Source organism: Camellia sinensis, chromosome 6 (assembly GCF_055761805.1).
Source record: "Camellia sinensis isolate YWXY chromosome 6, ASM5576180v1, whole genome shotgun sequence".
NCBI lineage: Eukaryota > Viridiplantae > Streptophyta > Magnoliopsida > Ericales > Theaceae > Camellia > Camellia sinensis.
In genome coordinates, this window is record NC_138966.1 from 146,606,680 (window position 1) to 146,634,634 (window position 27,955).

Below are 27,955 nucleotides of genomic sequence, written 5' to 3' on the forward strand. Positions count from 1 at the left end.
TTCTCTCTCTTACTTTTCCGAAAAAGCCATTTGAGAGCCTCTCTCTCTAAAACCTTGCCTTCTCTCTAGATATTGATCTAGCTAGGGTGTTTTCCTCACCTTTGGTCTTTACAAAAAGGTTGTTGATCGTCGAGGGCTATCTTTTGATCCGAGGAACTCGTGGTTTGAAGCAACTTTGTTTTCACCATCTTCTTCTTTGGGTCTCATCTTTTGAGGTAGGGGTTCCTACTCACTCTTATGGTCTTTGACCTAAATTTTTAGTTGTTTTGATAAAGTGTTGAATTTGAAAAATTTTGGAACTTAGGGTTTCAAAATGTGTTAAAGAGGGTTTTGTGATTTTGGGCTCATAATATGTATTTGGGTTTCAAAATGGCGTTATTGTTGTTGGTTGTTGAAATATAGACCATTGGGTCAATATTGAGAAATGGGGTAGAAAACCCTAATTGGTTGTATAAATTAATTGGTATGATTAATTTGAGGAAATTGTGGTTATATGGAATTGAGTTGGAAATAATGAAATTGCGTCATTATATGGTTGAATAGTGGAGTTAGATTTGTTAATCGCTCACTTTTGAAAACATTGATATTTTATCTGTTGGAGCTTTTATTATCTGTTTAGAAATAATTGCTTGGGCTACCGGTGGAGGGTAGTTTTGATTGTTGTAGACAATGCATGATGATTAGGCAAACTAAAACTAATCAATTGGATAGGTCATAGAGTATGACAGTTGACAGAATATATTAACGTTATGTATTGATTGATTGTGTATATGACCCTTGTGTATATATGCATTGTGTGTGTGGAAGGAGACAGGGGATGTACTCCACGGTTTAGGGGAAGATAGGGGATGGACCTCTAAACCGGATGTTGTTTGGGAGGAGATAGGGGATGGACTCCACTGATACAGCTCGTATGCTTGTCAGATAATGTGTTGATACAGCTCATATGTTTATCACTGGAAGTGTTGATACAGCTCATATGCTTGTCATTGGAAGTGTTGATGTAGCTAATATGCATATTTGTTGAATGTGGATACAGCTTGTATGCTTATCTGTTGAGATGTTGATACAACTAATATGTTTATCTATTGAAAAATGGGAAATGTTTAATATGAGTCTTTGTCTCATATAAAGGATTGGACAGGTTCTGAGCCGTTGATGAATTGTGAAATTGATAAGAAATGGAAACTGAAATGAAATGAAACTGAGTTATGAATTGGTTTATGGAAACAGAACATTTATCAATTGCTAATGTCTTAGTTATTACTCATATTGTGTTTAGCATATCTCTACTGGGCGTTGGCTCACCCTTTATGGGACATTATTTTCAGGTGCAGGTAGTATGTCACCTCCAAGGACATAGCTTGGATGATGATAAGAGTTGAAGACTCTTTTTTTTTTTTTTTTTTTGATGTATTACATGTAAATTCAAGCCAAGGGCTTAATATGTATTGAGTTAGTACTCTTCTTTTTGTAACCAAGTGTTAACTTGGAAAGCTGTAAGCCCTTAGGGCATTTGCTTTTGTCGTTAATATGTAATACAGTTGTAGAATTACTCTAATTAATAGAAATGGTTAGTTTATTTTATACCAATGCATGTCTAAAATATTGGGTATTTTGTTTTATTCTGAGGGCGTTACAACTTGGTCTCAGAGCGTACCGGGTTCAAATACTTTGGGTACGTGGGAAGTGATTAGGATCACAATGGGTTTGTCTCGCTTGATAGAGACTTAGATGTAGTGTCATATGCCATGTGCTTAACTGATAACATGCTTATGTGACTATGTGGGTATGGGATTTAGCTTCTAGGATGTTGATTGGATCCTTGGGTTTCTGTGAGTCTTGTTGGAAAGGCACTTGATCAATGCTGTTTCTAACCAGAACTCTAGTAACGCCTCGGGACTATCATTATCCGGAAATGAAATTCGTAAGTGCTTATGTGTTTATGTGCTTACGTGGAGTGAATTACAGTTGTCCATGCATTAAGACGCGAGTGTTATAGCTTCGGCACATTTGTGAATGTGCTAATAGTCTTGGTTACCTTTATTAGGATGTCAGGACGAGGGTGTGGTAGGCATGGCAGGTGTGGTAGGCATGGCAGGCGTGGCAGGCAGGAAGTACCTTTACCGGATGACGTTCCGGCAGTGCAGGAGGGAGTTGGTCAGGCCAACGTGGCCGAGCCAGCAGGTCAGCAGGCTATGGGCGCCTTGGCCCGAGAGATAGCGGGAGCTTTGGGTATTCTCAGAGCTAAGAATCAGGTTGCTGAGGAAGGGCCTTCTTTCTTGAAGAGGGAATTCTTCCGGTCTAACCCGAACGAGTTTGTTGGGGATCCGAAGGAGCCACTTAAGGCTGACGAATGGTTAGAACAAATGGAGAAGACGTTCGAGATGCTTGGCATCGAAGACGGGGCTTTAAAGGTGACCTTGGCATCCTTCCAGCTGAAGGGAGATGCGGGTCAATGGCGGAAGTACGAGAAGGGCAGTGTTGGTGGTGCATGGGAGGCGTTTGTGAATGCTTTCCAGGAGAAGTTTTTATCTTCAGCTGCAAGGGAGAAGCTGAGGGAGCAGTTTTGCCAGCTTAAACAGCAAGGCCTGTCAGTGGCCGAGTTTGAGGCTACTTTTACTAGTCTGTCCAGGTTTGCACCTGAACTGGTGGCGTCCGAGGAATACCGTTGCTTTGAGTTTGAGCGGAAGTTGAGGCGTGGACTCAAGCTGAGGGTTGGAGGGTCGTTTATCCGGGAGTATAGGCGTTTGGTGGATGCTGCTGCTCATATGGAGATTATGATGCCGGAAGAAGACGAGGGGCAAGGAGGCTCCAAGAGGAGCCAAGATGGTCAGGGTGACGGCAGGAGGCAGAGGGGTTCTAACCCTCAACAGTCTCAGGGTGGTTTGGCTAGATCGACCTTTCCAGTGCCGGGTGCGGGCTCTGGGAGAGGTAGTCAGGGAGGCTTGACTTGTTTTGCGTGTGGCCAGCTGGGTCACAAGTCTTCGGTTTGCCCGCAGAAGGGAGGGGGTCAGCGAGCTGCTTCTTCTTCAGCTAGACCTCAGGGCCAGAGTCAGGGCAGGGGCCAGCCTTTGTCTTGCTATCAGTGTGGTCAGCCTGGGCACCTGAAGAGGTATTGCCCACAGTTGAGTGCTACTTCAGGAGCGTCTGGTTCTAGGCAGACGCAGAGTTATCAGCCAGCTCAGTCTGTGCAGGCCTCGAGGGCCAATCCGGGAGCTTCGTCATCCCAGTCAGTGCAGCAGTCTTTTGCTCCTAGAGGTGAGCAGGTAGATCAGGGGCCTACAGGGCGCGTGTATGCTGTTACCACGCAGGATCTAGTACCGGCTCCATCAGTAGTGAGAGGTACCTTTCTATTTTGCAACTCGGTTGCTAGTGTATTGATTGATATGGGTGCATCTCATTCTTTTGTATCTACTGCATTTGCATCTGTTTTGGAATTGGAGTTAGCACAGTTAGCATCTCCTATATGTGTGGTATCGCCTATTGGTGGTGAGTTGATCTTGAAACAAGGTGTTAGAGGTTGTGATATAGAGGTCGCCGACCATAGGCTTCCTTTTCCGTTTGTTGTCATGCCCATGAAGGGCTTTGATGTTATTTTGGGTATGGACTGGCTATCGTCATACCGAGCTGTTATTGATTGCTACCGCCAGAGGGTCACGGTTTGTACCTTGAGCGGGGAGTGTTTCCATTTCTTGGGGGATCGGGTTGGTAGTGTGTTGCCACCGATGTATGATCCGCGAGGGCGGAGTGAGCTTAGTGGTCTACTTGCTAGCTTTTTGAGTGGTGAGTCTGATGAGACCCAGATTGTATTGCCGAGGGTGGTTTGTGAGTATTCGGATGTCTTTCCCGAGGATCTCGTTAGTTTGCCACCTCACCGAGAGATTGAGTTCTCTATTGATCTAGTGCCCGACACGGCGCCGATTTCTATGGCACCCTATCATTTTGCTCCAGCAGAGTTGGTTGAGTTGAAAGTTCAGCTCCAGGAATTACTAGATAAGGGTTTTGTTCGCCCTAGTGTTTCGCCGTGGGGAGCACCGGCCCTCTTTGCTAAAAAGAAAGATGGTGCCTTAAGATTGTGTATAGACTACCGGAAGTTGAATCGGGCTACGGTCAAGAATAAGTACCCTATGCCCCGTATAGATGATCTGTTTGACCAGTTGAAGGGTTCCCATTGTTTCTCTAAGATAGACTTGAGATCGGGTTACCACCAGTTGAGGGTCAGGGAGGAGGATATTCCTAAGACGGCATTCCGTACGCGGTATGGCCATTATGAGTTTCTGGTGATGCCGTTTGGGCTCACCAATGCACCGGCAGTCTTTATGGACTTGATGAACCGGATCTTCCGGGAATTTTTGGATCGATTCGTAGTCGTTTTTGTGGACGACATTCTTATCTATTCGCCTTCTGAGGAGGAGCACGAAGAACACTTGAGAGTGGTGCTTGAGTTGCTTAGAGCCCATAGGCTGTATACCAAGTTTGGGAAGTGTGAGTTCTGGCTAGGAGAGGTTAAATTCTTAGGCCATGTGGTATCCAGGGAAGGGGTGTCTGTTGATGCATCCAAGGTTGAGGCAGTGCAAGATTGGGCACAGCCTAAGAGTGTGTTTGAGATCCGCAGTTTTCTGGGATTAGCTGGGTATTACCGTCGGTTTGTGAAAGATTTCTCCAGGCTAGCTTCGCCATTGACTAGGTTGACGCGAAAAGGGGTCAAGTTTGTGTGGAGTGAGACTTGCGAAAAGTCGTTCCAAGAGTTGAAAGTTAGATTGACCACCGCTCCGGTTTTGATTATTCCAGAGAGAGGATTGGGTTATGCGGTTTACTGTGATGCCTCACGAGAGGGTTTGGGTTGTGTGTTGATGCAAGAGGGGAAAGTTGTAGCTTACGGCTCACGTCAGTTGAAAATACACGAGAAGAATTACCCTACACACGACCTAGAGTTAGCAGCAGTGATCTTTGCCTTGAAGATTTGGAGGCATTACCTTTATGGTGAAAGGTTCGAGGTGTTCTCGGACCACAAGAGTTTGAAGTATTTGTTTACATAGAGAGACTTGAATTTGAGGCAGAGGAGATGGATGGAGTTCATTGAGAACTACGATTTTGAGTTGCACTATCACCCGGGAAAGGCCAATGTTGTGGCCGATGCCCTTAGTAGGAAATCCATTAGTGATGTAGCCTGTATTGCCATCTGGGAATGGGAGATGTTGGGTGCACTTAGCGAGTTTGACTTGCTTCTGGGTGAATCAGCTGAGACTACGACCTTGTTTTCTGTTGTTGCGCAGCCTACACTTGTGACCTGAGTGTTAGAGGCACAGAGATGTGACCTTGAGGTAGAATCCCTCCGAGAGAAGATCTCAAATGGGAAGGTTGAGAAGGGTTTGACGGCGTATCCCGACCTGAGTGTGAGGTACCGAGACCGTTTATTTGTGCCGGAGTCTTGCCGAGAGGAAGTACTCCGAGAGTTCCATCATTCACGTCTTGCGGTGCATCCGGGAGGCACTAAGATGTATCGGGATTTGGGTCGCCAGTTTTGGTGGCGGGGTATGAAGAGAGATGTGGCTGTTTTCGTATCGAAGTGCCTTACTTGCCAGCAAGTGAAGGCCAAGCATCAGAGGCCAGCGGGTTTGTTGCAACCCTTGCCTATTGCCGAGTGGAAGTGGGAGCATGTCACTATGGACTTCGTTGTTGGTCTTCCGAGGACTCAGCGGGGTAATGATGCCATTTGGGTGGTTGTAGACCGGTTAACTAAGTCGGCGCATTTCATTCCTATGCGTGTGAGAGATTCGGTAGATCATCTTGCCGACTTGTATATTCGGGACATAGTGAGATTGTACGGGGTCCCAGTGACGATCGTCTCAGATAGAGATCCTCGTTTTACTGCTAGGTTGTGGCAGAGTTTGTAGAGTGCCTTGGGCACTAGGTTGACCTTTAGTACGGCATATCACCCTCAGACTGACGGGCAATCAGAGCGTACTATTCAGATTCTTGAGGATATGCTTCGAGGCTGTGTCCTTGACTTTAGTGGGACGTGGGAGAGGCACTTGCCCTTGGTGGAGTTTGCTTACAACAACAGTTTTCAGTCTATCGTCGGTATGGCACCGTTTGAGGCCTTGTATGGCCGACCGTGTAGGTCTCCAGTGTGTTGGGCCGAGGTGGATGATGCACCTTTGTTGGGTCCGGAGTTGGTTAGGGAGACGACGGAGAAAGTTGAGCTTATCCGTAGGAGGCTTGTTACAGCCCAGAGTCGCCAAAAGAGTTATGCCGACCGTAGGAGGAGGCCTTTGGCGTTCGAGGTAGGTGATCATGTCTTCTTGAAAATATCACCTAGGCGAGGTTTGATGAGGTTCGGGAAGAGTGGGAAGTTATCCTCACGGTTTATTGGTCCCTTTGAGATCCTCGAGAGGATTGGGGAAGTTGCTTATCGTTTGGCTTTGCCACCACAGTTGTCCGGGGTTCATGACGTTTTTCATGTTAGTATGCTTCGGAAGTATGAGCCGGATCCATCCCATGTGTTAGATTGAACCGACTTGGAGGTAGATGAGGATGCCTCATATGAGAAGAGACTGGCGCGGGTCTTGGATAGGCGGGATCAAGTCTTGCGAGGCAAGACCATTCCCTTGGTAAAGGTTTTGTGGAAACATCACGGGGTGGAGGAAGCCACTTGGGAACGTGAGTTGGAAGTCCGTGAGAAGTATCCGGACATGTTTATTGATGTGTAATTTTGTAATGAAATTCTATAATTTTGTTGAACTTTAAGAGCATTATTTGTGTCTTAAGTTGTAAAGCATTGTGAATGTTTTGGCTAATGGAAGTTTGTTTTAACATTGCGTATGTTAATGTATTGTGGAAATGCAAGCATAATATTAATGTTGCATGTGTTAAGAAATTGTGAGAAACAGGTTGAAATTGATAGATTTCAAAAGAATGCATGTTGATAATGCGGGTTGTTATGAATAATGTGTTTTGCACCTTGAAAAGAGATGGGATTGACCGATAGTGGGTCGGGTTGTTTAATATTCTGTTGTAATATTGTTGAGAATTGAGAAAATCCTGTTTTTGAAAAAAAAAAACTTGTGTTTAATTTCGGGGACGAAATTCTTTAAGGGAGGAGGTTATAGCGATCTCGGTTGTCCCTTTACTGTTCTGTTGTATTCCGGACTCGGTTCCGTGATGTTGGTAGTTGTATCTATCTTGTTGTTGTCCTTTAATTCCGCTTGATTGAGTTTTAGGATGTTTTGAGCAGGGTTGTTACAGGTTGGTTAGGCCTTGGTTTCAATTCCTTTTTACCCAGTTTTTAGGAGGTCCGCTCGAGCGGGTCTTCTTGCGCTCGAGCGGGGATTGCACACACTCAGTATTTTGTGTCCTGCAAAACTTCTGTAGGTGTGATTTTTACGCTCCAGCGGGTTTCTTTGCGCTCGAGCGGTGGCGCTCAAGCGGGTACTTTGGCGCTCGAGCGGGTAGTACCTTTGGGTGTAAGTTCTGGGAGGGAAAAATCTACGCTCGAGCGGACTGGTTTTCACGCTTGAGCGGGTTTACTTTATTCTTGTGTCTTGGCGCTCGAGCGGGTCTTTTTGCGCTCGAGCAGACCTAGTTTTTGTTCTTGACGCTCGAGCGTTGTGTTTTCCGCTCGAGCGGGAATGTCGTATATCAGTTGGCTGTGAAACAGTTTTAAATCACTTTTCTCATCCTTTCTCTCTCTTACTTTTTCGAAAAAGCCATTTGAGAGCCTCTCTATCTAAAACCTTGCCTTCTCTCTAGATATTGATCTAGCTAGGGTGTTTTCCTCACCTTTGGTCTTTACAAAAAGGTTGTTGATCGTCGAGGGCTATCTTTTGATCCGAGGAACTCGTGGTTTGAAGCAACTTCGTTTTCACCATCTTCTTCTTTGGGTCTCATCTTTTGAGATAGGGGTTCCTACTCACTCTTATGGTCTTTGACCTAGATTTTTAGTTGTTTTGATAAAGTGTTGAATTTGGGAAATTTTGGAACTTAGGGTTTCAAAATGTGTTAAAGAGGGTTTTGTGATTTTGGGCTCATAATATGTATTTGGGTTTCAAAATGGCGTTATTGTTGTTGGTTATTGAAATATAGACCATTAGGTCAATATTAAGAAATGGGGTAGAAAACCCTAATTGGTTGTATAAATTAATTGGTATGATTAATTTGAGGAAATTGTGGTTATATGGAATTGAGTTGGAAATAATGAAATTGCGTCATTATATGGTTGAATAGTGGAGTTAGATTTGTTAATCGCTCACTTTTGAAAACATTGATATTTTATCTGTTGGAGCTTTTATTATCTGTTTAGAAATAATTGCTTGGGCTACCGGTGGAGGGTAGTTTTGATTGTTGTAGACAATGCATGATGATTAGGCAAACTAAAACTAATCAATTGGATAGGTCATAGAGTATGACAGTTGACAGAATATATTAACGTTATGTATTGATTGATTGTGTATATGACCTTTGTGTATATATGCATTGTGTGTGTGGGAGGAGACAGGGAATGTACTCCACGGTTTAGGGGAAGATAGGGGATGGACCTCTAAACCGGATGTTGTTTGGAAGGAGATAGGGGATGGACTCCACTGATACAGCTCGTATGCTTGTCAGATAATGTGTTGATACAGCTCATATGTTTATCTCTGGAAGTGTTGATACAGCTCATATGCTTGTCATTAGAAGTGTTGATGTAGCTAATATGCATATCTGTTGAATGTGGATACAGCTTGTATGCTTATCTGTTGAGATGTTGATACAACTAATATGTTTATCTATTGAAAAATGGGAAATGTTTAATACGAGTCTTTGTCTCATATAAAGGATTGGCCAGGTTCTGAGCCGTTGATGAATTGTGAAATTGATAAGAAATGGAAACTGAAATGAAATGAAACTGAGTTATGAATTGGTTTATGGAAACAGAACATTTATCAATTGCTAATGTCTTAGTTATTGCTCATACTGTGTTTAGCATATCTCTACTGGGCGTTGGCTCACCCTTTATGGGACATTATTTTTAGGTGCAGGTAGTATGTCACCTCCAAGGACATAGCTTGGATGATGATAAGAGTTGAAGACTCTTTTTTTTTGTTTATTTTGATGTATTACATGTAAATTCAAGCCAAGGGCTTAATATGTATTGAGTTAGTACTCTTCTTTTTGTAACCAAGTGTTAACTTGGAAAGCTGTAAGCTCTTAGGGCATTTGCTTTTGTCGTTAACATGTAATACAGTTGTAGAATTACTCTAATAAATAGAAATGGTTAGTTTATTTTATACCAATGCATGTCTAAAATATTGGGTATTTTGTTTTATTCTGAGGGCGTTACACTAGGAGTGTCCAAAGAGTGTCAGTGTCCGACACGAACACGACACGGATACGTCACCTTCTTAGAAGTGTCCGTGCTTCTTAGGGGAGAAGTAATGGCAGAAAGAGCAGTGCGCTCTGTTATTCAATATTTGGTACCATTGTTGGCCCATGAAGTAGAGTTATTGAGGAGTGTCCACAAGGAAATTGTCAGTATTAAAGCTAAATTGGAGCGCATACAATCTTTCTTAGAAGATGCAGAATCAATCAAATTTTGTGTATTGTTCACACGTTAAAAAGTGTGTGAACAAATTCATTTTCACAGAAGTGAGACAATTATAGGGTTTGGATATGGACATAAATAAGAATTGGTCAGTCATATTCTACTATTAAATTTAGGTCCTTTTTATTTTTATTTTTTTGTCTTAATGCAGATAGCCTCTTGGGTTGTTTCTTGGTATGGGTATTAAGGTAGAGAGTAGTTTGATCTGAAATGAGGTGATCTCTCTATTAGATTGGATTTTTATTTTTATTTTTTTATGATTCTTGGCAGAGAGCTTGGTGTTGCCAACTTGCAACTTTCTGCTTTTCTGATTGGATTTCTTTTGCAGTTTACAAATGCTTTGTATAGTCTTATTGTTGGTGGGGTTATCCTACTTCAGTTTCTTTTTCTCTCCCCCTTTGTAATGTTTCATCATTATTAATAAAATATTACTCTTTTTTTTTTTATATACTGATTAGAAAGAAAAAAAAAATTGAAAAGAAAAATGAAGGCCAAATAAGAACTTATGTTTTAATAAATCATTCAATAATGCCTTCAGAAGTGAATTGGTTAAAGACGTGTGAAATTGAATTTTCAATTGAGGCAAAGCCACCATATTAAGTTATTTGGAATGAAAGTAACTTCTTTGAGATGGATTAAATGTACTTAGGCTCTTTCCTAATATATTCACTAAAACTTCATTTTCAAAGGAAAGAGAGATCAAAGAGCCACAAAACTTCCTCGAGTAAACCACCTTGTATTGTATTATATTATATATATATATATATATATATATAAGTTGTGAAAAGGAGACTTATACAGCTGGAATTAAAAAGTGAATGAGGGAGAATAAGTCCACAAGCCATCTATTCAGGTACAGCTGGTGGAGGTTGTATTCTGATGAATCATAGAGCTAAAAATGGTATATGCTTTGGATATGACTCAAATCTCTGGGGCTGAAGTCTGTAACTCGAAGAGTCTTTCCCCACAGTGAATTTTTTGCTGAAATTTGACAAACCATCAAAGCAGCCAGTGCCAAGAACTTGGAACTTTGATATCCATTTTTGAAGTTGCACATCAATCTGCAGGTATGTTTCTACAAACACATATCTATATATTTTTCTCATCATTTTAGCTCTATAATATTAATATATTAGAGAATTCTAGTTATGACAACAATAATATTTCCTTGATCAGAGTCTCACATCTTGAATTTTAGCCTTTTCTAAATCGTCAAAGACAAAAATCACTCACAAACATGAAGATTCTACTCAAATCAAGCAATATATATATAACAAATGAATTACAAAAGCACTGCTATGATGCAAAACAGGAAGAGGAGAAAAGAGAATCTGAAATCTTCATTTTGGTGTTATTGCCCAAAATCAATTGCATACTTTTTCCTCTATAAATTATTATTCAAATCCATGAAATTCTTATTCAAAGTGATCATTTCGGTGTCTCTTTTCTTTTCTTTCATAGATTCCTACTCAAATTCATGATTCAAGCACGATCTAAGGATGAAAAATGATGTTGTATCTCTTTTACACTCAAATATATATGTTACCATTGATCATTGTTGTGTTCACTTAATTTATTTATTTTTCTATAATAAAAATAAAAAAATAAAAACCGAGGGGATAGTCACTTTTTTTTATAAAAAAAAAAATCTGTAGGGGCCAGTCTATAATTTGAAAATAATTAAAAACTAAAACTACTATTATAATAAAAGGTTTTATTTATTTATTTATTGCAAGACCTAAAATGTTAATTAAATTTATTCTTTTATCTAACCTTTTGGAGGAAAATGTGGCCAAAATAATTAATTTCTCCATGACTGAAGTTTACCACCTCTCTCATAAACTGATAAACAGAGCTATGCACTGAATTGAAACTTCACCATCATGTGATTTAGTAATTTCCAGAATCCTCCACCTTCTTGTCTTCTCCACACGTTATACCTTCTTATGAGAAATTAATTTTTTGTTATGTTTGTCTAAATTTTTTAATTTCATGTTTTGACTACCATGTTTCATAAATAAAGAGAGGAGACCACTTAAATTTTTTATTTTTTTATTTTTTTAAATATAAAGGGCATGAGCATGTATACTTTTTCTCCATATATAACTTTTTGAAGGAACATGTGCCAAAGTAATAAAGAAGTTATGAGTGAGTTTTCTTCATCAGCTCATGAACTGATAAACAAAGCCATGCACTGAATTGAAAATCCACCATCATCTATGTAATGTTTTACATGGATACAGTCACACACTACTGATAAATATAATCAGAACTAATCGTGATGGCAGTGTCTTCAGTGCAGTGCAGGGAGATATAATGGCAGCAAGTGCAGTGAGCTCTGTTATTCAATATTTGGGACCATTGTTAGCCCATGAAGTAGAGTTGTTGAAGGGTGTCCGCAAGGAAATGGACAGTATCAAATCTGAATTGGAGTACATACGATCTTTCTTAAAAGATGCAGAATCAAAGGCAGATACAGGAAAGGAAGGCGCGAAAATATGGGTGAAAGACGTTAGGGGGGTTGCTTATCGGATAGAAGACGTCATTGATGAATACATACTTCTTCACTTGGCAGAGCAGCAGCCTCGACGTTGCGGTTTCATCATCAGATACTTCTGTAAAGTCACTCACTCGATCACTAGACTAAAGCAACGACATGAAATAGCCTCACAAATCCAAGATATCAAGACTACAATTGGTGAGATCAAGGAACGAGCTGATCGATATAAATTCAGTACTACTGACTCAGAACAAAGAAGCAGCACCAAAGACGACAATTGGCATGACCCTCGATTGGCTTCCCTTTACCTTGAAAAAGATGAAGTTGTTGGCATTGAATATGCCACAGATAAACTGATAAAAAAATTGTTGGAAGAACAATCACAACGGGAAGTGATCTCAGTAGTAGGCATGGCTGGAGTTGGCAAGACCACACTTGCCAAGAAAGTTTACGACAGACAACAAGTGGATGCACACTTTGACTGCAAAGCATGGTTCAACATCTCTCAATCATACAAGCCAGATGAGCTCCTCAAAACAATGATAAAGAAGCTATCAGAAAAAGAAGTCCCACATGATAAGGGAATTGATTCAATGGACCAGAAGTCACTCATTGACAAGCTAAGAGAATATTTAAAGGAAAAGAGGTACGTCATTGTGTTTGATGATGTATGGGAAATTGATTTTTGGGAATTCATAAGATGTGCTTTACCTGAAAATGGCAAAGGCAGTAGAGTAATTATCACCACACGTAAAGAACAAGTTGCTCCGCCAAGCGTAGAACCTTCTATGAAAAATGTTCACAAGCTTGAACCCCTATCCCAAGAGGAGGCTTGGAAACTCTTTTGCAAGAAAGCCTTTAGGGGTCATTGTCCCCCTGAGTTGGAGGAAGTATCACATCAAATTGTTAGAAAATGTGAAGGATTGCCACTTGCAATTGTGGCAATAGGTGCTCTCTTGTCCAGAAAACAAAAGGTTATATCCGAATGTCAAAAATTCTCTGACAGCCTGGGCTCTGAGTTAGGAAGGAATCTTACAAGCATCAAAAAAATTGTGTTGTTCAGTTACAATGATCTGCCGCACTACCTGAAATCATGTTTCTTGTACTTTGGCATAACACCAGAGGACTACTCTATCAGGCGTGGAAGACTAATTCGGTTGTGGATTGCTGAGGGTTTAGTTGAAGAGCGGAAAGGAAATACATTGGAAGAAGTTGCAGAAGGATACCTGACTGAGTTGATCGATAGATGCTTAGTTCAAGTGTCAACAACAAAAATTGATGGAAGAGTTGAAGAGTGTCGGGTACATGATGTAGTGCGTGAAATTATTCTCTCAATGTTAGAGGAGTTTAGTTTCTGTCAACTTATGGAAGGAGAGGATTCAAGTTTCAATGACACAACTCGCCGGCTATCTATGCATATGCGTTATTGCAACATGGATAAGGTTATGGAAAGCATTGGTAAATCCCCAGTTCGTTCTGTTTTTCTTTTTCAAATGGGAGAGCTGCCAAAGAAGTCCTTATTGGGTACACTAGCTGCAAATTTCAAGCTTTTGAAAACACTGGATCTTCAGGATGCCCCTTTGGATCAACTTCATGAAGAAGTGGGAAATCTATTTCTTTTGAGATACCTAAGCATAAAGAATACAAAAGTGAAGATAATTCCAAAGTCCATAGGTAAGTTACACAACCTACAGACTTTGGATCTGAATCATACCCCCGTGAGAGAGCTCCCATTTGATATCAGTAGGCTCTATAAGTTGCGACATCTTCTTGCCTATTCTCGCAACTTTGAATTTGAATACTTGGTGGATAATATAGTAGGAGTGAAGATACAGGGAGGGATTAGGGGTTTAGATGAGCTGAAAAGTTTGTGGTATGTGGAGACAAATGATGGCCTAATTAAAGAGCTTGAGAAATTGAGGCAGCTAAGGAAGTTGGGAATTACGAAATTGGAAAGAGAACATGGGAGGGCTCTATGTGCAGCCATCGAGAAGATGAAATACCTTCAACGTTTGAGTGTTAGGGCCTCAAGTGATGATGAGATTCTGGATTTACAGCATATATCATCATCATCTCCACCTCAGTATCTTCAACGTCTCCACTTGGTTGGACGTTTAGAGAAGTTGCCCGACTGGATCCCCAAACTTCAAAATCTAGTTGGATTATCTCTTGTGGGTTCATGTTTGACCGAGAATGATCCACTAAAAGCTCTTCAAGTCTTGCCTAATTTAGTACGTCTTGTTCTTTGGGATGCATATGATGGCGGGCAGTTGTGTTTTGAGGTCGGAAGGTTTCAAAAACTTAAGCAACTAACTCTCGTGGGGTTGATGGGATTGAATTCGATGATAATAGAGGAAGGAGCATTGCCTCTTCTTGAACGTCTATCAATTGTGCGCAGCCCACTACTAAAGGAGGTACCATCTGGCATCCACCACCTCACAAACCTCAAAACTCTTGAGTTTGTTGGTATGTCAGAAGAATTGATAGATAGAATGGAACCCAAACCCAACCAAGGAAAAGACTACTGGATCATCGAGCATATCCCTCGTGTCGAGCTCTGGTCCCTAATCAGAAAACAAGGTCCGATTACTCATATCGGCAGTCTTGAAGAATATTTCAATCGGAAGGTGGAAAGCGCAAGGGTTAGGGAAGATAAAAATGAATCGCGAAGTCACATGCTAGTTGAATTAACTTTCAGGTTTGCCCCAACTAAATTGCTTGGTTTCACTCTTCAGAAAATTTTATTTTTTTATTTTTTATGTTTTTTTATTTTTATTAATTTTTTTAATATATTAAGTAATTTTTTTTAATTTTTAGGTATACCTAACTTAGATGTATCTAAAAAATAAAAAATTTATGAAAAAAACATTTTAAAAATTCACTAAATACTCAAAATACAAAAAAAATACGATAATTTAGTACATTTTTTTGTATTTTTATGTATTTATTAATTTTTTAAAATATTTTTTCACAAATTTTTTACTTTTTAGATACATCTAAGTAAGGTGCATCTAAAAAGTAAAAAAAATATTTAAAATTTTAAAAATATTCACTAAAAATAAAAAAATACGAAAACCAAAAAACTTTATTTTCAAAAAACTTAATTCAAAAAACTCAAACCAAACACACTGTATGTTTTTTTATTTCAGAGTTAAAAAGAGTAGAATTAGGAGAGTTTTTAGGATGCGTTATTTGTCCTTTTAATTTTTTATGTTTTAATTTTATCATTTTACTTTTTATATTGACAGTTTTGATAACTAAAATGATAAAATTAAAATTTAAAAGACTAAAATAACAAATAATACATATTTTAGGGATTAAAAATGTCAAGTTTTAAAATAAATTATCATGCTACTTAGGTTTCGTTTGATTAGAAAGAAATAAATGATATAAAGTAAAGATGAGTGAAAAAAAAGAAAAGAAAAGGAAAATAAAATAAAATAAATTATTTGTATAAATTTGATTCAGATGAAAATTTTATAGGAAAATAATTTTTATTATAAATGGTTACTTTTATAACAAATTTAAATTTTCTTATATTTTCTTTATGGAAAAAGGTTGAGACACCCTTTTTTCTTCACTCCAACTATCCCTAATGTATTGAGATTGGCCAACTTTTTGTTTTGTTTTGTTTTTTTTTTTTTCTCCTATCACTCACTGACACGTGTCTGTGGGGTTGTGGAAGTCAAGAAAAAAAAGGGTCTTTATCATTTCTGTTTCCCAGCAGTGATTTAGAACCCCTCAAACTTCAACCCCCACCACCCCCCACACACACGTAGCGGGTGGTGATTGGAGGAGAAGAAAAAAAAGAAAAAGAAAAAGAAAAAGTGACCAATCAAAAACGAAAGGGGGTCAAAGGGGGTGGGGGAAAGGGAGTCCAAATCTTTATTCAAAAAAAATATAGCTCCATTTGGTTTAGTTTTTGAAATTAATTTTGAGTTTTGAGTCGTATTTTGAAAGATAAAGGGCAACGTTTGGCTAAGTTTTCAAATCATGATTTGGATAAAAAAAATTCAAAACTCTTTTTAAATTTCAAGTTTCCAAATCATGTTATTTGAGTTGTGTTTTTTTTTTTTTTTTTTTGCCAATTCAATTCAATTAAATTCCAGGTTTTCCCCCAACTCAATCGCAATGTTTATTTATCCTTTCGTCCAAATTTGGTGAAAAAAAAATAATCTTCAATACTCCATTTTTAAATTTTTATCAAATTTTAATTTGATGTAAAAAAAATGTTTCTTTCTTGATTTGATGGATATTTGGAGAGAAATTTTATGCACCTCGTTATGTACTTTTGTGATAAATATTATGTATTTCTATGACAAATAATATGTAATTTTTTAATAGAATTACGCCAATTTGTGATTCAAAAATTAACTTGCACATTTTATGGTAATGTTACATTTTTTTTCAACAAAGCTACAAACCCCCAAAAAACACAACCCCACAACCCCCACTCATCTATGATAGGTCCAGGAAGGAAATAAAAAAACAAAAACAAAAAACAAAAATGTATGATTGGTCCACATCATTTTGGGGGTCATGGGAGTCCCCAATTTTTGGGGTCCTAAGCATTTTTTATTTTTTTTATCCAAACATTTTCTAACAAAAAAATTTGTAACATTACCACAAAAAAACCTAGCATTGCCACAAAATATATAATTTTATTTATGAAATACAAATTGTCGTAACTATACGAAAAAATTACATAACATTTATGACAAAAATATATAACATATATACTACAAAAATGTGTACCATAGCCTTACCCTACATTTGATAAATAGACAGGATATGATTTTTTGAACACTTTTTTTATCAAATTTAAATTTGACAAAAATAAAAATTAAGAGTTGAAGTTGCTCTAACATACCATTATTCTTAAGGTCGCCACCATCTCCGCCACCACTACTCCACTCACTCTCCAATCACCTACACCACCACTATTACAACCAACATACCATCATTTTTAAGGTCAGAATCAAATACAAAAAAATATTTTTCTATTGAAACTGCAAAGCCTAAATCATCTATACTTTTAATACTTATATTGTTCATTGATATATTTCACCTCCTTACATATAGTATGCGTTTTTTAATTATTAGGTCTTTTGCTGCAAATGCATACAGTTGAAGGAAATTGAATTGCAGAGACATCCAGAATTCAAGTACTCCAAGCTTCTAATCACCTCATGATTTAGCAAATCCCCGTTGATTTTTATTTTCTTTTGGAGTGCAAAAAAATAAAAATTGTCATCTTGCTAACATGAGCATGTTTATTATGGTCTTTTTTAATTTTATTTTATTATTGTTTGCTAAGACGGTGTATTGGATTTATGTTATTAAGACTTATTTCATGATAACCACAACTATGTAACTCTAATTGAGAAAAACATATGATCATACATTCTTTCTTGTAGTGTTTCTGCACTAAGCTCCATTTTGTTCATTTCTTTCTATTTGTTTTATTCTTTAGAGCTAATGTTAGGTTTAGACTATCACTAAAACCTTTTATTTATGGAGGAATTATACCATTGGGGGTAGTGGCCTAATGGAGAAGGCATCCTTTTTCACAGGCGTGCCCCAGGTTCGACTCTTGGGAAAAGCGAAATGCTGGGTAATTCTTCCAGTGGTTCCCTACGGAAACCTCGCTCTGTACTCTAATCTAATCTTGGACTCGTCTGTGGCGTGTGGTTATGGGCTAGGTTAAATCAAGTTATGGTTATGGGTTGGGTTAAATCAAGTTGGCAATTGATTATTCCGGAGCCTGGACCTACGGATGCAATGATGACACTTTAGAGCATCTTTTTTTTCTAGTTCCAAAAAAAAGAAAAAAAGAAAAGAAGGAATTGTCTCCTCAGAGATCATATGACTTGACAGTTTGGGGGCATAATTTGGCTACCTTATATGCTGCCTATTCCATATCTATATCTAAATTAATGTCGCAAAGTATGTATTTTGTATCACTTTGATTCTTAAAATTTTCATTTTGTCAATTGTGTATCTAAATATTTTTATTTGAGTCTAATTTATTCAATTCCTGATTGTTTATGTATGGTTGGTTGAATATGTGGTTGAGTAGCTTTGTTTAATAATTTAGACTATTATGTGTAGTTTGTCATGCCAGTTTTTATATACTTTCAGCTTCGGAAAGATAGAGTGTGTACCATATGTCCTTATAACTAAAGAAGAAAATGGTATAATTTCATATTTTCTTAATCATAACTAAAAAAGAAAAAAAAAAAGTCACAACCAAACACCACATGAGACATAACCAAAGATCTCGTGATAATGTTATAACTAAATAAGAAAATTAATCATAACTAAAGAAGAAAATAACATAATTATACGTGCATATGATACACCCCTTTCAAGTATATATTCAAGTATATATATATAGTAGAATTTCCCATTCAATTGTTATAGTTAAATAAATCTATTCTATTATTTAAAGTACAAAACTCATAATAACTTTAAAATTCTGTCACTATTTTTATTCTTTCTAAGAATGTCCAAGTTGTTAACTACTTAGTATATAACCATTATCAAATTTTAAATTCAACCCATCTTTCTCATTCATTAAATTCACTAACAAATTTAAATGTAAAATTGCAAACGTATTACGTTTACACCCACCACTTGTATGAATATATATGTATACATCTAGAATTAACTAATTGAATTTTTTTTTTTTTTTTGGTATCTGTCTCTTCTCTAATTCTCTCTTAGGGTATATACATCTATATATATTTTGATACTAGTTTTAGTATAATAATTTGGTATTATAATTGTGGTTGTTTTATTGGAGATTTCAATACAGAATTGTATTAATTTCCTTGAATCAATTTCATAACTACATTGTTCATATGTGTGCAATCAGTTTTAGTACTACAAAGAATTCATGATTTTACTAAAACAATTAGTAGAGACAAATAGGAATATCATATATTCATAAGACTATTTACTTGTGAAATTATATTTGTTTTTACCAATAGTATTCAAGAACGATTTATAAATAATAAAAAGAAATTTATTGCACAACCAAATTGGAGATCAATTGAGTACTAATTGTTTGGCTACATATTTTGAAAATAATTAATGTACTATTTGATAGTAGTAATAGTGAGACGATTATGTAGAATTTTATGTACTTACATTTTTTGGGGGAGTAAAAATATTAGTACGAATGTATTAAAGTTTTCATTTTTTTTTATTTGAGAATTGAAATTAAAGGTTTTTCTATATAAAATCCAACTTGTACTATATTTAAGTCTTAAAGAGATTCTACAAATAAAAAAAGATCATGTAATTATGCAAAAATAAAAATTTTATATAAAAAAAAAAAACAATTTTTAATGTAATGTATTGAAGTTTTCATTTTTTTTATTTGAGAATTGAAATTAAAGGTTTTTCTATATAAAATCCAACTTGTACTATATTTAAGTCTTAAAGATATTCTACAAATCTAAAAAGTGTAATTATGCTAAAGATATAAAAATAAATAAAAAAAAAAAAAACTTATGTTAAAAAATAATTTTTAATGTAACACTTGTGGAGGGGTAAAAACATTAACTCAAAGCCTAGAGTGAAAAACATTGGCCCAAAGCCCAAGCCCAAGCCCAAGCCCACCCAAGCAGGACGAATCAAGAGAAAAGCCTAGGTCATTAATAGGTCCGTTAGACAAAGAGACAATGTCGCGTGACCAAAGCCTAAGTAAAATCACCTTCTAGAAGGAGATCTGTAGAATGTAGGGTTGCCTTTAGATTCATTCATAATCAACAGCGAGAATCGCAATCGTCAGAGATAAGAGCATAGGCCCAACCAACTTAAACGACACAACCATCCGATGAACCTAATTGGACGAATGGATCAATCGGCAAGTTGACCACTAACGCCTGACATAATCTAAGCTGCACACAACAAGATGATCCAACGGCAAAGGATCAAAGAAACTTGGCCACTAGTCCGACCAAAGTCTAATAGTAACCTTAGCCCTTAGATTAAGATACTAATCCAACAGCCAAGGCCCAAGACAATAACACTATAAAAGGAAAAGTAAGGAAAAGCGAAGGAGGTAACACAAAAGAAAAGAAAATCTTTGTTCTTAACAAAGCACTATATGGCTAATCATATTTCTGACTTGATCGTCGAAGGATTCTCCCAACTATCCCTGGTCAGGAGTGATCACTGACGGGTTGGTTTCTCTTTGCAGAGTAAATGAAGGAGCACCTCATCTTGTTTTTCCTATGGAGAAGATTTTTACCTTCCACAACACTAATAAAGGCAACGAAACTTATATCTAATGAGAAAATCTAGATAATTAGAGTACTTAATTCATTTGGATCAAATTTTGGATTGTTTTGAGTATGCTTGATAAGCTGATTTTGTTGTTTATTATGAAAAGATGTGTAAAAAAATATAGAGATATTGTAACCCTAAATAAACTAATAAACCAATAAACAACTTAAAAGCCGTGTTGCCAAATGAGCCCTTTACATTTTAGTATAAAATCATGACAAGTGAAAAAAGTTGTGAATAGAATATTCATCATTTCTTTATTTTAGAGCAATGTAGTTTTATCATTGGTTTTGCACAATGCAATATAGAATAGGGTAAATTACACTCTTAATTCCTATAGCGTTAATTTAATTTTCGTAATTTTAATTTGAATAATTTGATTTTTATATTTTTAATTTAATACAATCTGATCCTTTTGTCACTCATCGTTAAAATTTGGAACGAAAAAAGACTATGTGTAAAATTAGAGAGACCAAAGTGGAATTCAATGTAGTTTGTTTTTAATTTCACTTTAGTTTCTCTAACTTTGCATGTAATTTTATTTTGTTCAAAATGTTAACAACGCAGCGCATGATAGAGGAAGCACACTGTAACAAAATTGAAAAACAAAGTGAATCTATAAGAACCAAAGTGAAGTTTCACTAAAATTAAAATTATAGTATAGTTTACCGTAATAGAATAAAGGATTATGCTATGGTGCATACCCTTAACCCTTAAAAGAGTATATGTAAATTATGATATTTATGGGGTTAATAATTATAATTAAATTTTTTAGGTTGTGTTAGATTTATGGATTTGAAAAAAAAAATTAAAAAAATTAGATAAAATGTGAATAAAATATACTTATATTTTACATACATTTCACATATTTTTTTTTTCTTTTTAAATTTCTATCCAAATCCATGAATCCAATACAAGACTAAAGTCTTAATTAAAAAAAATAATTATAACCAAACACCACTTAAGTATAACTAAACACCTGTTGAATTATAATCAAAATAATATTATAACTAATATTATAATAAAGTCATAACTAATATCATAATGTGTATAATTAATTCATAATTAAATCATTACTAATATCACAATATATCACAACTAAATATTATAAATGTCATAACTACAATTCAAGAGTTATTTTGTGAGATTAAGGTTTTAACTTATGAAAAAGCAACATGTGTCCCTATGGAGGACTTCACACTTGGCATTTTATTTTGCAAAAAAGTTAGCTCCAGAATTTACCTAAAATGAGTTATATGTATCGCTTCGTTTGGGAACAGGCTATTTTAGTAACTTTTTGGCTTTCTAGCTAAAATATGAGTTAAAAAAATTAGTATGTTTGGGGTGACTTTTTGACTTTTTACAAAAAGATGTGCAAAAAGTAGAGAGAAAGGGAAATCTTTGACTTTTTAGTATATGTTATAGGCTTTTTGATAACTTTTTGGCTTTTAGGTTAAATCCAGAGAAAATTCACACAATAGCCAAATCTAGAGAAAATTCACATAGTGACTAAATCCATAGAAAATACACATATAATCTGCATAAACCCCCAGAATCTTTGAGTAAACAATCACCACTCTCATTATCTCCAAACTTGAACAAAATTGTTAATTTTTGAAACTCCAACTTGAACAAAACTCACAGAGAAAATCTCACTAGAGAAATTCACATCAACCCAAAGAAATTCTTTACAACCAGAGAAAATCTCACCTTCACCCTAGAGAAAATCACTCAAACTAGAGAAAATCTCTCTCTCTAACCCAAAGAAATTCCCTCTCACAATCGTTTCTGGTTGAAAATCATAAATCTCGGGCAAAATGTGTTACATGGTTCACACATTGGCTTCAGAGAGAAAATTTTCGATTTTGTTGAAAAAATCGCTAATGTAGAGAAAATTCAAAGTTAGAACCATAAATGCAATTAGAAAATCAATTTGGAGTTAAAAAGTAGATTTCAAACCTAGAGAAATTCTATGTTTCTCTTTACAGAAATTTCGATTTTGTTAAAAAAATCGCTAATGCAAAGAAAATCCAATACCAGAGAAATTTGAACAAGGAAGACCTACCAGAGAAAATTGAAATTTCTCTGAGTTCAAACAAGAGAAATTCTCTCCAGCCAGAGAAAATTCACAAACAATTATCACAATCAGAGAAAATGCAGAGAAATTTGGCATCTTTGCCATATAAAATGCAGTACAAGTTTTGACATCTTTACACCCTTATTTTCCTCATATTCAATATAGTAACAACAAGAGAGATTTTTCATTGGCAGCAATGGCTTGAATTACGTATCCACCATCCATCAATGTGAACCACTGGGAGAGTGAAGAGTTGAATGGCACCTCAAACAACAATCAACAATCAACAAGGTTGCAATTTGTTCCCCATTCCCACAGATTACACAAACCAGCTTCCCCTCTAAACCTCCTCAGCAAAATCACATTGTATTCGAATCTAATGAAGAGATCCTACATGATCTGAACAATATCTAGACCAGATCTTGACTTTCCAGCCAGATCTCGACTGGTGTTGATGAAATGCGACACCTGCGACAACGACAGTGACGGTGAGTGTGAGTTCGACTCTGGCAAGTTCCATTTGAGGGCCAAACAAAGGTCTCTCTCTCATCTTATTCTCTTTTTCTCACAACTGATGTTGCTGCCAATGTCAACCACCATGTCGTCGGTGACTTGATTAGTCAAATTCCTTCATAGAAGAAATCCTAATCTATCTCTCTATACATACATACAAATGGGCGGTAGAAACAAAATGAAGCAACATTTGGAAAACACAAATTTTTCTATGATATATGGTTTGGGATTGAGGGACCTTAGACATCATAAAATAATATTATGGATCTTTTTCATTACTAAATATGGGAGAGGGACCTAAGACTAATTTTTCCTTTATCTTTTTGTGGATTTTAGCCAAAAAAAATCAAAAAAAGCCTTTGCCAAACAGATTAAATTGATAGAATGTATGATTCATGACTGAAATAAATTTAAAGATTTAAAGTTTTTCTCCAGTTAAACTGAACTAGAAAGTTGAGGTTTTTTATCGTTAAGAATTATTAAACGGAAATATCTTACCAGTAAGAGTCATTAAATAAAAGTTTCTTACTGATAAAAGTCGATAAAAATATAATTCAATTAAATTTTTTAAAAAATTTTTACCGATAAACTTATTTCATTTAATGACTTTTACCGATCAAATATTTGAACTATAGAGAAAAGTTATTCCTAAATTTAAACTATTGACTCCTCAATAAATTCTAAAGAAATAATTTTAAATTGTGTGAAAAAAATTATTGATTAATTTTAAGACGTGATCATACCTACATCAATTACAATTCAACGATGCTCCCTCTTATTCCACGCTCACCTACATGAATTCATGACCCACCAATAACTTCTCGCGGAATAGTCTGTTTATTTCGCCGTACAATGGAGGCACGTGTAGTTCCAAACTTCCAAGTCGTCCCCTCTTTCGAATGAAAACCGTGAAAACTTTGCAAATCAAATATCAATCTCATCTCACATCACACCTCTCAAATTCAAAGCTTCACTCCGACAATTCAACTCCAAATCAACCCTAGAAACCCACTCAGAGCTTCGATTTCAGTAACTATCTCTCTCTTTCTCCCTCTAAATGTATATATATATATATGATGTGTGTATATGTATGCAATTTGTGTTTGAAGATCAACACAACATTTCTGTGATTGGAACCCTAAAATTCAACCAATTCGAGCTATCTGATCTGCATTTGGTTTAAATTTTCAGAAATTTTGTTCCACTTTTTATTTTTTTTGGGTCAATTCAGGGCTTTGGGCATGGGAAATTAACTATGCATTTCTTTCAGGCAGTGCGAAATTGCTTTGTTCTTGGTCTTTATTAGTTTAAGATCTAGTTTGGTTGCTAAGAAAATGTGAATTTTGAATCACATATTTATGAAGCACCCCTGAGATTATTTTTAAGTAGAAGCAACAGATAGAAAGGTGGTAACAAACTATTTTACTGTCACTGAGCCTTACACAAGCTTTTGGCTTAATTTCGTTGATATTTAATTTTGTGGGAGCAAATCAATTAATTAAAATGCTTTTAATTTTTAATTTTTTGGTATTTTCATGATGGGTTACATGGGTAACTCAAATTTGTTTATTTCATCCTTCTTTTGGTTGTGCTTTTTGGGACAAAATTCAACAATTCCAAAGCAGTGACAAATTTGATTAAAGAATTTGGAGAAAAATGCATTGCAATGACACTCACTAACCATTTCTTTATGTTGACTGAATATGTTCAGTAAATGAGATTAAACCTATGTTATACGGACTCTTCAAAATAAATCAAACACCCGTTTTGGAGACCCAACACTCGAACACAAATATGAGATATATGTCGGATGCATTTCATTGGACACTTCTTATATAATTGTATTTAACACTGTTATTGTTTGGTGTATAATTGTTATAAATGTCTTTTTGACACTGTAAGTTACATATAACACTATTTTATTTCAAATATTTGATTAAAAATATAAAAATATTACATTTTTTTGCCAAATCTACGTACCTTGAATTTATAGATTGATGAGTCTGACCTCTAGATACATATCCACACCCAACACTGATACTCGAGTTCATGTAAGATATGATTAAATTGATTTGTATAAATATATGAACTTCAGATTTGTTATATGAATTCAATTACTTTCTTTGTACCGTGACTAATCCGCATTACATTCAAAATTCTATCTCGTTGCTACTGATGATGTTGAGTTGTATAAACAAACTCATGGTTAGGCCAAAGCCAAATGCTTAGTAGTATATTTTACTGTTGTGCTAGATGATTGCATTGTTTCTACATTTTATGATTTTTCATCACGGAAATTTTTCCTTTTCGGTCAGTTTTGCATGTCTTTGCTGCTTGTTTAGATTGAAATATATATATATTGTTTGGTGCTTTGCACAAAATTAGCTGGCTAGTGGTTGACACAGGCTACTCTGGTATAATTTAATGTTATTTATAGTTATCTTATAGCGATCCCGGTTATCCTTTTACTGTTCTGTTGTTTTCCAGACGCGGTTCCGTGGAGTTGGTAGTTGTACCTATCGCATTGTCAACCTTTAAACTCTTTTGTTTGAGTTTTAGAATGTGTTGGGCTTGGTTGTTGCAGGTTGGTAGAGCTTTAGCTCCCATTGTTGTTGCCCAGTTTTTAAACGGTCTGCTCGAGCGGGTCTTCTTGCGCTCGAGCGGGGTTTACACATTTCCAGTATTTCGTGCCTCTGCAAAACTTCTGCATATGTGTTTTCTACGCTCGAGCGGATTTCTTTACGCTTGAGCGGTAGCGCTCGAGAGGGTGATACTTTTTGGTGTAAGTTCTGGGAGGGAGAAATCTACGCTCGAGCGGACTGGTTTCCGCGCTCGAGCGGATGTACTTTATTCTTGTGTCTTGGCGCTCGAGCGGGCCTTCTTGCGCTCGAGCGTAGCTAGTTTTTGTTCTTGACGCTCGAGCGTTGTGTTCTCCGCTCGAGCGGGAGAGTCATATATCAGTTGACAGCTAGGCTATTTTAAATCACTTTTTACATTTCCTTTCTCTCTCTTATTTTCCCAAAACTGATTTTTGAGAGCTCCTCACTCTAAAACCTAACTTCTCTCTAGGGTTTGATCTAGTAGGAGTGTTTTCCTCACCTTTGGTCTTTACAAAAAGTGTGTTGATCATTGAGGGCTACGTTTTGATCCGAGGAATTTGGTGTTTGGATCACTTCCGAGTTTAGCTCTTCTTCTCCTTGGGTTCTACATTTGAGGTAGGGATTTCCTTGTTCTTTTTCAATACTTCGTCTATAGATAGACATGTGGTAATTTTGTATTGCATGAAAATTGTATCCATGTTGGATTTGTTTGAAATCATGAGAAGGAACCTAGGGTTGGGTGTTGAAAATGGTTATGTTATCATTGATGGTTGTTTTGGGCTAATTGGAGTGTAAATTAGCATGTTGTAGTTGATAGAAGAAAAAGCCCTAAATCATATTTGATTGATGAATTAAAATGGAGGATAGTGAACCCTTTTTATAAATCTCTATTATTGATGTGGGTTGGGTGAAGGTGTTAATGCCTAAGGGGTTAACTGTGACTTTGGAATGGTTTGAAATGAATGCAATGGACTCATGTGAGTTATGGCCTTATTATCAATGGAATTGGTTTTGTAAAACAAAAGGAATGGATTTGGTTTTGTGACAACAAAAAGGGACGGAGTTGGTTTTGTGAAAACAAAAGGGAAGTGGAACTTGTTTTGTGAAAAGGGAAAAGTATTTTTGAAATACGTATGAAAATTGGATTGTTGTTTCTTAAGTGTTGAACACACACTTGTGTGGGATTGTATCTTTAACTACCATGTTAATGTTGTTGTTGGGTTTGTGGTCTCATAGTAATTGAGTCTTTAATAGATGTACTAAATATTTGCATCTAGAGGTTTTGTCCTTGGTCATCGGTGGAGGATGATGCGGTTGTGTTGAATTGTCGTGTATGCATTATACCATTATTGATTGAACATCGTATGTGATGAAGTGTTGAGATACATTATATATGTATGCTTGCTCGGGATAAGGTAGTTATGTGTTCATATACTTTAACACATTGCTTGTATCTTGACGGTTTGTGTATATGTGTTATACATGTTGAATATGCCATGTTGTGATTGGATTGGTGGTATTATACCTTGCGCTAAGAATCAGAGGTACCGTGACCTTCCAGCTAGCGCCTGGAAAACTGACTGCGCTGAGAATATAAGGCACCATACCCTTCCAGCTAGCGCCTGGTAAACTGGCATGTTGTTGTGATAGGTGTATCTTTGGCTTACTACGCACATAGCTAGTAGAGCAAGGTTTTGTTGTTGATATTTCAGTGTATCTGGAAATATCATGGATTGTGTTGATTACGGGTTTGGAGGGCCGAGTTGCCTCATTGTTTTATCTTATGCATGTTGGTGAGTTGTTATCTCCCTTTTTATAACGGTGCATGCATAGATTTGATTGTATTGGAAAGAAGCCAAAATGTCACCTTTGTCTTTTGGAAAGTGTGAAGGACAACGGATTTTTTTTTAAGAAAATATATATATATATTTTGAAAAGGCATATCTGTGTATGTTTGGAGAATGGAAGAGAATAGTGGGCTTAGTAAAATTCTTTCCTAAGGTATTGTTAATGTTATGAAAGATTGGGAACGGGGATTAAAGAAATGAAAATGAGAGAGGAATCGCCTATGGCGTAAAATGGAAATGGTTGTTTTCAAGAAAAGTTCATACTTATGATATTTTGTATAAATTGTCACATTACTATTTTAGTATGAGATTGGGTGTTCATGATCATAGCTATCTGTATGTTGTTATTGTTGAGGACCATGTTGAGATCCCTACTGGACTATATGTTCATCCCTCGTTGTTGAATCTTTTTCAGGTGTTGAGCTGAACGTGTTGCAAGATTTGGATCTTCTTATTTGTTGGCCACGGGGCCTCCCTTGTATTGGCGGAATGCCATATGTGTAAAAGGGTTGCACCCTTCTTCTTGATTCATTAATG

General features: G+C 36.4%; 1 protein-coding gene and 1 long non-coding RNA gene across 9 annotated transcripts in view; one reads left to right on the forward strand and one right to left on the reverse strand.

Moving 5' to 3' along the window:
* Positions 1 to 27,955, reverse strand: part of LOC145792953 (uncharacterized) — a 288,938-nt gene that overhangs the window by 8,556 nt on the left and 252,427 nt on the right. The window lies entirely within an intron of this gene.
* Positions 10,386 to 18,134, forward strand: LOC145792949 (disease resistance protein RPM1-like). Of its 8 annotated transcripts, none has more exons than XM_082875051.1 (3): positions 10,386 to 10,653; positions 11,884 to 14,784; positions 17,660 to 18,134. In XM_082875051.1, exons 2-3 carry the CDS (start codon positions 11,903 to 11,905, stop codon positions 17,745 to 17,747), a joined length of 2,970 nt encoding a protein of 989 aa, XP_082731177.1. In that variant the 5' UTR covers positions 10,386 to 10,653; positions 11,884 to 11,902; the 3' UTR covers positions 17,748 to 18,134. The 8 variants fall into 8 exon arrangements, with proteins under 8 accessions (XP_082731177.1, XP_082731181.1, XP_082731178.1 ...); XM_082875055.1 differs by lacking the exon at positions 17,660 to 18,134 and adding an exon at positions 17,190 to 17,517; XM_082875052.1 differs by having other exon boundaries at positions 10,387 to 10,653; positions 11,889 to 14,784.